Source organism: Megalobrama amblycephala, linkage group LG1, assembly GCF_018812025.1.
Source record: "Megalobrama amblycephala isolate DHTTF-2021 linkage group LG1, ASM1881202v1, whole genome shotgun sequence".
Classification (NCBI taxonomy): Eukaryota; Metazoa; Chordata; class Actinopteri; order Cypriniformes; family Xenocyprididae; genus Megalobrama; species Megalobrama amblycephala.
In genome coordinates, this window is record NC_063044.1 from 30,974,240 (window position 1) to 30,986,706 (window position 12,467).

At 42.7% G+C, this 12,467-nt stretch overlaps 1 protein-coding gene across 1 annotated transcript; it reads right to left on the reverse strand.

Annotated features, from left to right (window-relative positions):
* Positions 1-1,377: 1,377 nt before the first annotated feature.
* LOC125264673 (5-hydroxytryptamine receptor 3B-like) lies at positions 1,378-11,147 on the reverse strand. The gene is made up of 7 exons (XM_048184288.1): positions 10,759-11,147; positions 10,459-10,674; positions 5,001-5,173; positions 4,706-4,875; positions 3,650-3,860; positions 2,917-3,048; positions 1,378-2,437 (listed from the first exon to the last, which is right to left on the reverse strand). Exons 1-7 carry the CDS (start codon positions 11,145-11,147, stop codon positions 2,196-2,198), a joined length of 1,533 nt encoding a protein of 510 aa, XP_048040245.1. The 3' UTR covers positions 1,378-2,195.
* Between the last annotated feature and the right edge of the window lie 1,320 nt (positions 11,148-12,467).

The following is a 12,467-nucleotide window of genomic DNA, read 5'->3' on the forward strand; positions in this document are numbered from 1 at the left end:
ACTATAGTAATGTGCAAGAAAGTGCTCCTTATATATAGTTTACAGCAATAGCAGAGATAGATTTTTTTATCCTTAAGAAAATTTTAATTATAATTGAATTTATTTAAAGACAGAGACACAATTTGTACAGTAAACCACTGTTTAAAAAAAAAAGGGAAAAAAAAGCAATTTTATGTTTAGTTTTCTCATTCTTGCTGTACCGAATCAGTAACGAACCGTGACTTCAATACAGAGGTACATACCGAACCGTCATGTTTGTGTACCATTACACCCCTAGATAATTTTGTTTTCCCCAACATTTCATATTTCTATATTCAAAATTTTATATTTAGAAAATTAATCTTATTACATTATTTAGGCAACTGTAATTGCAGTGTAAATGGATTTTGATAAATGGTAAGATGGATTTTGTTGATAGTGATGTCATTTAATTGGTATCTTCTCTTCTGTGTCATTCTCATACATTGTTTATGTCCAGCCCTTCCAGGTTCTACGTTAGAACGCTTGACTCATTATTGGCCGGCTTCTGCATCAGCATAACATGCATGCGTCGTGCTGCTCATTTGAACAGAGTCTGCCAATACTGAGCCGGCATTCTGACATAGAACCTGGAAGCACTGAACGTAAACAGCATAGGAGAATCACACAGAAGAGAAGAGATCGGTAAATAAAGTAATTATTTTTGTTTTGTTTTAGCGCACAAAAAGTATTCTTGTCGCTTTATAAAATTAAGGTTGAACCACTGAACTGTTTGAAATATGTATATGGACATCTGAAAGTGTTAATCTTGCTAGCAATGGAGGCCTCACTGAGCCATCGGATTTTATCAAAAATATCTTAATTTGTGTTCCGAAGATGAACGAAGGTCTTATGGTTGTGGAATGACATGAGGGTGAGTAATAAATTACATAATTTTCATTTTTGGGTGAACTAACCCTTTAACTATGAGGCGATCTAAATATTTTGGAGCGCTCACTCTCGTGTAATATATGTTTCATTCATACTGGAAGCTGGAGGGCGCTTTCTCGCAGAATGTCCAAAACAGTTTCGTAGAAGTAATTCAGCTATTCGCTGTAGAAGCAGCTGAATGCAGAAACGTATTGACTGATGAAACGTGAAGACAATAAACACACGATTGCGACAAGATATGGTTTATGTGTGTTTTTCAAGCCATCAAGGTTTACTGACAATAAAGTATATGAATAATGCAGTGCTAATTGACAAACTTGTTAATGTTTTTGAAAGAAGTCTTGCATGCTTGCCAAGGCTGAATTTATTGAATAAAAAAATACAGTAAAAACAGTAATATTGTGAAATATTATTACAAATTAAAATAGCTGTTTTCTATGTGAATATATTTTAAAAGGTAATTTATTCCTGTGATGCAAAGCATCATTACTTCAGTCTTCAGTGTCACATGATCCTTCAGAAAATCATTCTAAAATGCTGATTTGTTGCTCAAGAAACATTGCTGATTATTATCTTATTATCTGTCGATTAGCGTTGCATAACAGATATACATCATTCTTATGAAAATACCTGAGATGGCTTGAAGAACACTGATAAACAGAAATATTAGCGCAATTGTGTGTTTGTCTTCATTTTTCATTAGTCAAAACATCTCTATCTGCATGTTATTCAGCTGTAGTGATATCTGATCTCCATATAAGGGATTTCCTTGAACATCATATGTTTAATACCTCTACCAGTATCACTTGTGGACTTTCTGTGTGAAGGCGCCTTCCGGCTTCCAGTATGAATATGTGTTTCGCACTCCATTTTGCTAACATCGCCTCATTTTGGGTTAAAATAGAGAAATAATACTAAAGTACTTTGTACCATAGTGACTTAAGTAGTTTTTCAGCAACCTACTTATTTACTCTTACTTGAGTGATATCATTGTTCAGTACTTCTACTTCTATAATTTTTTTAGTACTCTTTCCACCAAATATAACTGGTTGCTTTGGTTCTTCACCTAAGTATAATGATCATGACTTTCTGTCTTTTTAGTATAGTTTTTTATAAACCTCTGTCAGGATTTCATGTGAGTCTACCAGTGAGTACATCTTCTGTCTGCATCTTTGTGTTTTGCCCATGTATTCTTGTATGTTAAACTGTATATAAACTATATAAACTGTTTATAAACTCTGAATAAAAGTTAATATTGTGTACTATCTCATGTATATAAGACTTCATTATGGATACCAAAGCTTACAAAGCACACACATTAACACAATAATGGTGATTATGTAAAGAACCAAGAAGATCACATCTATGATTCTTGCCACTGTGGTCCAGGACAGTTTCTGTCGTTGTTTTCGTTGAGTTGTAGCCTGAACATCTGCGAGGATCTGATTCTGGAGGTTAATGGTATTAGATTGCTCTTCATTCTGATCTCTAACTGAGTCTGGAGGGTACTCCGGGTCTCTTACACCATCTGTAATAGGAAAAATGCAAAGCACAACTCTGGATAAATGCTGTTTTGTCTGCATTATCTCATATACAATTGTTTTTGATGGGGAATCTTTGCTGATTCTACATTAAAGAAAAATAAATGAATTTCACATGTGGTTTTGGGGTGGTTTGTTTAATACGCAATTACATGGTTTTACATTTGCTAACTTCAGGCTTCAAATGCTATTTTCATCCATCCATCCATTACCCAAACCGTTTGTACTATTTTAGGGGCACAAGTTCATGTTCAATGAACATGTTCATTTTTTTTTTTTTTTTTTTTTTTCCCCATGTAGTCTAATTTACTCAAAGAAAATTTTTATTTGCTTTTCTTTGCATATGTACCAAAGCGATGAGGCAAACAAATCTTTAACTTAATTTCACTAATAAACCTTAATTTGTAAAGTAGAATTATAAAATACATGAAAATGTTCCTCATAATCAGATGCTGTCAACTCTTACCATCTTGGCCAGTAACAGCAGCTGTTGTTTCGACTGATCCCTTCTCAGCTCCTTTAACCATTATAAAATTCACAAAGATGGTCTCCACCATGCTGATTGTAATTAGACAGAAAATTGCACAGCAGTAAACCCCTGTGAAAAACAGCAAACTATGACCATTGTAGAGATTCATACACTGATTCTTGATGTTTGTGTGTGTCTGTGATGATGTAGATCAGTGATGTCAAACTCATTTTAGGTTGAGGGCCAGATGGGAAAATTAACCATGTGCGGTTAAAAATTAGTTTTTTGTTTATTTGTTCTATAACAGACAAACTTAAAGGGTTAGTTCACCCAAAAATGAAAATAATGTAATTAATTACTCACCCTCATGACGTTCTACACCTGTAAGACCTTTTACAGGTGACAAATTAAGATATTTGTGTTCCGATTCATTATGCTCCGAAGCTTCATGAAGCAGTGTTTTGAAATCGGTCATCACTATATAAGTCGTTATTTTGTTTTTTGGCGCTCCAAAAATATTCTCGTCACTTTATAATATTAATATTGAACCACTGTACTCACATGAACTGATTTAAATATGTTTTTAGTACATTAATGGATCTTGAGAGAGGAAACTTAATTGTTTAATGCACATTGTTTAATTGTTGTGACTTCATTTGAGATTCAGTTACAGGATTGCATTCTTAAAAAAATAAGTAACATTAAATAATCAGATCATTGTTAGACTCACCAATCAGAGGAATTTGTTTAGACGTAGAGGGCAGGATGTTATTAACAAGCAGCAGCATCACAGAAATAGACAGGAGCAAAGTCACTTTAAAGCCCACTTTGTTTTCTCCACTTGTGTCTATGAAGAAGGACATCACATCCAGCACAAGGAAGAAAAATACCGGTACTATAATGTTTATGACATACAGTAGAGGTCTCCTTTTTATGGTGATCTGCCATGAACAGAGAGAGAGAGAGAGAGAGAGAGAGAGAGAGTAACATTTGCATCACAATGGACTTAAACATTGATAACACTAAGATAATAAGTAAATTAAATAGGGGTGAGCTTTGTACCAGTTAAAAAACAAAAAACAAAAAAAAAACAATAGGGTCTCTTATTACCAGTAGTAAAAACTGAATTAGAGAGCTCTCTATTCACAATTGTTACTAATAAGTATTAAATTAAAGAGCTACATATATTGTGATATATTGTGAAATAAAACTTGTATGGTGATAGGCTATATGAATTTAGTCATATTGAAAATGCTAGTGAAACTAGCATGTATAAATCAGTTGTACACTCCTCATTGCGTTGCATTGTGGGATTGAATGAGTGCACTAAATAACGTCCACTATGGTTTCAGACACCATTACAAATGGCTGTGCCCTCAAATAGTGCCCTATTTAAGGGCACAGGGTTCAGACACAGCCGGACACTTGCTTTGTTCCTGAATGAATCCGCAACCTACATAGAATTTACATGTTGATCTTAACAGTTGAACATTAAATAACAGATACTGTATACTATCATACATTATAGTATAATCCCACATTTTGGTGTATAATTTAAAAAAAAAAGAAAAAAAAAAGATTAAAAAAAAACTACAGGTGTAGTTTTACAGGAGCCCCAATGTATTGGAAAATATTTGATACCCCTCCTTTTTTAAGCGTTAACAATTAAATAATTTAATTTATTTTAGGCACATATTTGTCACAAACTCATTAACTTTTTTTTTTTTTTTTTTTTTTTTTTTATATGTTCAATATTGGTTAACATTCCATACCAAGTGCTTTGTACCTGATATATCAGCTGAGCCATTTTAATCGATTCTATAGATCCATTACCGACAGAATCAATGCTATCTATACTGATGAGCTCCCATTCTCCATCAGACTGAAAGAGCTGCTTTGACTTAAAGGTAGTCAAATCATCAAGTTTGGTAAATGTTAAAAGTTCAATCTCCTGATCTGTGGGAACAAACATTAATATTTTATTATGTTATATTGAAAATAATAGTTTAGAAGAATAAACCATGTTACAGTATCTTTCATATGTTTGTTTGTCAAAACTGATTGATGTGTTTCAGATGTACTTGAATATGATGTAGACTGAAGTGTTATATTGCAGTTTTGGGTGTCGAGGGGAAACTTGTAAAGATCCATCTTACAGGCCGTGGTCAGAGTTAAAAGTTCAGCTGAGAGTGTAAAGCCAGTGTAGTACAACAGTACATTTGGAGACTCCTTTGTTCCAAAATCTGCCTCGATGCTAAATGGATAAAATATAATTTAAAACTGATTATTAAAGACATGATGATTGGAGATAGCAATTATTCAAATCAAATGTAAATGCAAAAGTAGCTTGCAGATTACTGAGGATCATGTTAGATTAGGGGTGTCCAATCATGCCCCTGGAGGGCCACTATCCTGCAGAGTTTAACTGCAGCCATGATTAAACACACCTGAACCAGCTAATCAAGAGCTGTATCTAATTTCAGATTTTGCACACTCCGGAGGCTACATACGTCTGTCTCATTTTAAAAAAGCAAGATACACAGAATGCACCCTTCGAATGGGGGCTTCTTTCACAGGAATTTGGAGGGTGCATGAGGTGTATACTTCATTGCTAAAGATATCCCACAATTCTTTGAACAATGAACAAACATATTTATTTGAACTTTTCTTATTTAAACTTTTCTTATTTCTTATTTTATATTGAACTTTTTTTTGCACTTTTTTGAAGCTTTTTGAAGAATATGAAAGTGTGGTTTTGGCAGAACCACTTGGAACTGATATCATTTAAAGCCCTTTGAAGCTGCACTGAAACTGTCATTTTGACCTTCGTCTGGATGCCACTGAAGTCCACTATAAGGAGAATAATCCTGGAATGTTTTCATTAAAAACCTTCATTTATTTTTGACTGAAGAAAGAAGGACATGGACATCTTGGATGACATGGGGGTGAGTAAATTATCAGGAAATTTTTATTTGAAAGTGAACTAATCCTTTAACATTACTGTAACTGGCTGCTGTAATTGTCCTTGTCATGTCAAGAAAAGCAAGAGAAAATGTGATCTGATGATACTATCTACTTGATGATAAAGATATAATCATCATGTTGTGGTTTATTTCACTGATGTGCTCTAATTTGAGAAATTAAAATTAAAAAAAAAAAAAAAAGTTTTAAAGACACACAGACATTAAATAATCAGCATATGAATCTCAGTTGTGACATGATTCATGCTGCAATGCATTCTGGGAGCCATAGATGATTTTTGTATGATGCAGAATACATTGCGGCATTAACCCTTTCAAGCGTGAGTTTAAAATATTCTAACTGTCCCCCCAGAGTGAGTTTTTTTTAAGACGACCGTTATTTAGAACGTTTGCCCTTATTGTTTTCATGGTGACGTGTCTTGCGTGTCACGTACACTGAATGCAGCAACAATAACACTGTATGACAGATGGATCGCTATTATTTTGTTTTTCCTTTTTTATTTAAAATATTCGCAAACTTGCTTACCATGTCATCAACTATCTGATATTCTGATTCTCAAATATGTAAGTGAGTGTGTTTTGTTGTTTAAAAACCTTTATAAAATATCTTTATCTTGATCTATAATGATCTATAATTGTAATATAAAAGAGTCCTGTCAGTTGTATTTACAGCTAGTGAATTCATCAGTTTCTCCCGAAATATATGCAAGTAAGTGGCTGGTGAACTGGAAGAATAATAGAGTAAACTTTATAGTTACTTAGGCCCATTATGTGTGTCTGATATGAACAAATGTCGGCAAATTATATTTGAATTCACTGTTATTGCTGCTTCTACTGATGTCTGACATCAGTGTGTATTATATAAACTCCATATATATTGTTTTAATGGTGCTTATGCGTATTTAAATGTATGAAACCTTTAAAAAAAAAAAAAAATAAAAAAAAAATTATGTGGCTGAAAACACTGTATAGTTGTGATATATGACAAGAGCTGCACTCGTCCATCTCGCAGCCAGAGCACTAAAGTACAGTTTGAATCTGGCGGTTATATGTGGGACCGTATGCCCAGGGGCACAGAAAAAAAAACACTCAAAGGGTTAAGCATGCCACCGTTATTGAGATTCATACACTTATTCTTTAATTTCTGCGTGTATCTTTAAAAAATTTTTGGTGCACAATCAGATTACAACGGTGGTGGTCAATCACAGGACTGTTACAATCAATCAAAAAAAAAAAAACCTCTGAATATGATCAGTGAACCAAACACTAAATGATGATCATTTCATTATCATCATCAAGTAGCCAACATCATCTGGACACAATTTCTTCTGCAGTTCATGCCATAACAAACAATTACAGGAGGAAGAGAAAAACATCTCCGTTATGTATGTAACCCTCGTTCCCTGAAGGAGGGAACAGAGATGTACGTCAGTAGTGACCGACGAATTAGGATATCGCTAGAGAGCCCTATCAGCTTCGAGTGAACTGAAACAGGCCAATGGAATTGGCATGTGATATTTGCATAATGCGCACCGCCTCCGACAGGTGTATATAAATAGTAAGCGGATGCAATCGCACTCTGTTTTTCGCTGAGGAGACAACTGGTGTCTGCACAGCAGCGAGGGTACAGAAACTGTGGTGACGGGACCAAGGGTTACATACATAACCGAGACGTTCCCTTTCAGTCGGTCACGTTCGATGTACGTCTAAGTAAACTAGACTACACTGGGAAAGCGAACCCATAGGGGACGCTGCGGAGGCCACTACCTACCCTATGGGGGATGAGTTTACATGAAGAATACACATATGGACTGGCCTGTGGGGCAGTACACATATGGAGTCCCTGGGATGGCTCCACCTGGGTAGGGGGAGACTCATCTGACAGGTGACAGCAGAGCTGACTCTACTAAGGGAAAGACACGGGCTCACCGTAGGGAGTTTGACCGTGAACAATTACATATATGGGACCGCTCACGTAGAGGGATCGCAACATATGGAACCCAGCCAACAGTCAACATCAGTGATGGATGTTGGCCTGGCATAAGACACAATGTCCGAGCCGAAGGGGGAGGCGGAGGAACTTGACAGGGTTCGCCAAGCGGGGAACGCAACTGGAGTAAAAGGATGCATGTATCCGGCCCAGGGGGCGGGAGTGGCATTGCAAGCCGACACTTAGGGCGGGTTCAACGCGTCTACCGGCTGGTGGAAGCGAGTACACAGGAAGATACCGGCTCTACATGTAGGCTATAGAATCTAGCGAACGTGTTAGGTGTCGCCCAGCCCGCAGCTCTACAGATATCTGTCAGCAAGGCGCCATGAGCCAGCGCCCAGGAAGAGACCACACCTCTGGTGGAGTGGGCTCTCAACCCGAGCGGGCAAGGCACACCCTGGGATTGGTACGCCAGGGCAATGGCATCCACTATCCAGTGGGCCATCCTCTGCTTGGAGACAGCCTTTCCCTTCTGCTGGCCTCCGTACCAGACAAAGAGCTGATCTGAGGTCCTGAAGCTTTGCGTTCTGTCAACGTACACACGCAGAGCACGGACAGGACAGAGTAAAGCTAGGGCTGGGTCTGTCTCCTCCGAGGGCAGCGCTTGCAGGTTCACTACCTGATCTCTGAAGGGAGTGGTAGGAACCTTATCATATCACATATCACTCAGAACCTCCGCATCCCGTCCAGGGACCACACATGGAGGTTCCACAGGTCGGGACACAGGTGCCATAGGGTGCCCCGTCTCTGAGTAAGGAGGTCCTTCCTCAGATTAATCAGCCAGGGAGGGGCTGTTGTGAGGAGCATCAAGTCCGAAAACCAGGTCTGAGTGGGCCAATACGGAGCCACTAGCAAGACCTGCTCCTCGTCCTCCCTGACCTTGCACAGGAGCTGTGCAAGAAGGCTCACTGGGGGAAACGCATATTTGCATAGGCCCTGGGGCCAGCTGTGTGCCAGGGCATCCGTGCCAAACGTGTCGCCAGTCAGGGAATAGAACCACTGGAGGTGGGCAGTTTCTGGGGAGGCAAACAGATCTATCTGGGCCTCGCCGAAGTGCTGCCAGATCAGCTGGAACGCCTGGGGATAGAGTTGCCACTCACCCGCAAGTGGAGGCTGCCGTGAGAGCTCGTCGGCTGCACGGTTGAGCACACCTGGGACATGAATGGCACGAAGTGACCTCAGATGCTTCTGAATCCATAACAAGAGATGGCGGGAGAGTTGCGACATGCGACGAGAGCCTAGACCACCCTGATGGTTGATGTACGTAACGGCCGCAGTGCTGTCCGAGCGGACCAGTACGTGCATGTCTGACAGCAGCTCCTTGAAGCGGCCCAGTGCAAGACATACTGCTAGCAACTCCAGGCAATTGATATGCCAACGCAGTTGGGGCCATGTCCAAAGACCCGACACTGCATGCCCGTTGTATGTGGCCCCCCATCCGGTGGCAGAGGCATCTGTGTGTACCACAGCATGCCTGGACACTTGTTCGAGGGGCACTCCTGCCCGCAGGAACGAGGGGTCCGACCACCGGATGAGGGTGCGACGGCAGCTCGGTGTCACAGGAACACGGAGTGTACGGCGCTGCCACGCCCATCTCGGGACCCGGCCGCGGAGCCAGTGTTGAAGCGGCCTCATATGGAGCAATCCGAGCGGCATGACCGCGGCTGCAGATGCCATATGCCCCAGGAGCCTCTGAAAGTCTTTCAGTGGGGCCACTGTCCTGCGCTTGAGCATACTCAGGCAGTTCAACACCGACTGGACGCGCTCCTCGGTGAGGCGCGCAGTCCGGCCGACCGAGTCTAGCTCGAGACCGAGATTAGAGATCCTCTGCCCGGGGGCGAGTTTGCTCTTGTCCCAGTTGACCTGACCCAACTGGCTGAAGTGAGCTAGAACCATGTCCCTGTGATCGCACAACTGCTCTCGCGAGCTGGCCAGGATCAACCAGTCGTTGAGGTAGTTCAGGATGCGAACGCCCTGTTCCTTGAGGGGAACAATGGCCGCCTCCACAACCTTCGTAAAGACACGGGGCGACAGGGCCAGCCCGAAGGGTAGGACTTTGTACTGATATGCCCGACCCTCGAACGCAAACCGTAGAAAGGGTCTGTGGCGAGGCAGAATCGAGACATGAAAGTACGCGTCCTTCAGGTCGATCGCTGCAAACCAATTCTGGGGATGGACGCATTCGAAAATGCGCTTCTGCATGAGCATCTTGAACGGCACCATGTGAAGGTAGCGGTTCAAGACGCACAGATCCAGGATTGACCGTAGCCCACCGCCCTTTTTGGGTACAATGAAGTAAGGGATGTAAAACCTCGACTTCATATCGGCTTGGAGGGACCGGCTCGATTGCATCCTTCGCCAGGAGGACAGCAATCTCCGCCCAGAGAACAGGTGCGTTGTCCAATGACACCTGAGTGTAATGGACACCCCTGAAAACCGGGGGACGCCGGGCGAACTGAATCGCATAGCCGAGTCTGATAGTGCGAATGAGCCAGCGGGACGGGCTGGGGAGCGCTAACCAGGCTTCCAGACACCAAGCCAGTGGGACCAAAGGCACCACAGACGTACCGGGGGTGGGGCAGCGAAGCAGAGTGCAGGGACCCGACTCGGACGGCATGGAAGCGGCCCAGAGTGTGGCCAGACTCTGCGAGGTAGCAGTGTGGATGGGAGACAGCACACAGGGCGCGGCCTGCACCATCACACTGGCACCTGCTGGCGATGTGAGAGGGGGCTGCGAGCGGCAAGGCGGAGCCTCGCACGCTCACAGGTGCACCCTCTTGTGACCTGGAGGTTTGGGAAACTGCTCTTTTTGTGAGGAAGTGGGTACCGCTGGTCTCCGGAGAGCCAGTGGCGGACAGACAAATTCACAAATTCTCATAATCAAGAGTTCCTCGACCGCATACCACCTGGCTTGGTTGAGGCGGGCTGGGCACCGTGTCCGCGAGCGGCACCCTGCTGTTTGGCGGGTGTTGGCTGTTGCTTTGCCGACGGGGTGGAGGCAGCGGACCACTGGGGCATGACGTATTTAATAGCCTCAACCTGCTTTTGTGCGGCGGAGAACTGTTGGGCGAAGCTCTCCACCGCGTCGCTGAAAAGGCCGACGAGGTCAGCCAGAGGTGGCGCTGCTGGACTACCAAGGTAGACATCGCATGACCAACAGATTGTGCTGTCACCTTAGTCACCCGGAGGGCGAAGGCGGTGGCAGCACGCAGCTCCCCAAGCAGCTGTTGGTCAAGCCCTCCCTGGGGCATTTCCATCAACGCTTTTGCCTGGTATACCTCCCAAGGACTCCTGCTCACCTTCCGATGCTGAGATCAACATCTGATCCTCAGCAGGTGCACCAAAGGAAACGGCTGGACAGTCCATAGAGGGCCCAGCGGAAACCGATGGCAGCATGACGGGCTGCAGTGCCGGAGAGGGGACAGGGGCCCGCAGAGCAGAGCCCTGACTGTGATCCTCAGATCACCCTGCCTATATGCCACCGAACTGCCCTCCCGGCCGGAGCCAGAGAAAATGGCTGAATGGGGCATAGGGGAGGGGACCCCCGCTCCCTGAGAACCAAGGAACGAGAGTCTCGAACTCAGCACTGTGATAGTCATGTTCCCGCAGTGAGTACATGAACTATCCACAAACGCTGCTTCAGCGTGCTGAACGCCCAAACATGTGATGCAACGATTGTGCCCATCAGCAGGGACCAGGGAACGACCACACCCAGTAACGCACAGACGAAATGACATCTTGATAAAGACGCAGGGTTCATCTGTGAAGCTCTTTTAGAAGGGGAAAGAACAGCTCTCTCGTGCTGAAGCACGCAGGGAGTGTCACGATATGTTCGGGTACACCACTCCCTAAAAACAACGGAGGAACCGGCCAAAATCGCAACAGACAACTGCGGTTTAAATGGGACAAATTTGCTGTGAGAACAGTAGTTGAGAGCTCAATGCTCAGGCTCCTCGGGAAGCTCGCGACCTCGCTGCTGTGTCGTAACACCAACACAAAGTGCTGCACTTCTTTAAAGGCTTTGTAGTAGGACACTGAAGTCTTGAAAGCTGGAGGACACCAACCGGTTGGCTCCAAAGCGAAAGACAGAATGCAATTGCATCCGCTTCCTATTTATATACACCTGTCAGAGGCGGTGCGCATTATGAAAATATCGCACGCCAATTCCATTGGCCTGTTTTAGTTCACTTGAAGCTGATAGGGCTCTCTAGCGATATCCCAATTCGTCAGTCACTACTAACTTACGTCGAGCGTGATCGACTGAAAGGGAACTAATGTTTAAAAGTCAAGAGTCAAACTGCACAACTAAAGCAAACTCTGATCACAATGATGGTGATTTCAAAATAAACATTTTTAACCAAACTTTAAAGGGTTAGTTCACCCAAAAATTAAAATTCTGTCTTTAATTATGTAGTGATTTTTACTTTATCCATTCAAGGACGCGAAGTAAAATAGGGACTGGTACTCACGTCACCACTGATGTTGTGATTTTTGGATCACACGTCTCTTAAGGTGTTGTTATGAATACATCAGATGACCACTTCCTCCTTTTTCCCTAGTTCAGGGCACCATTCAAG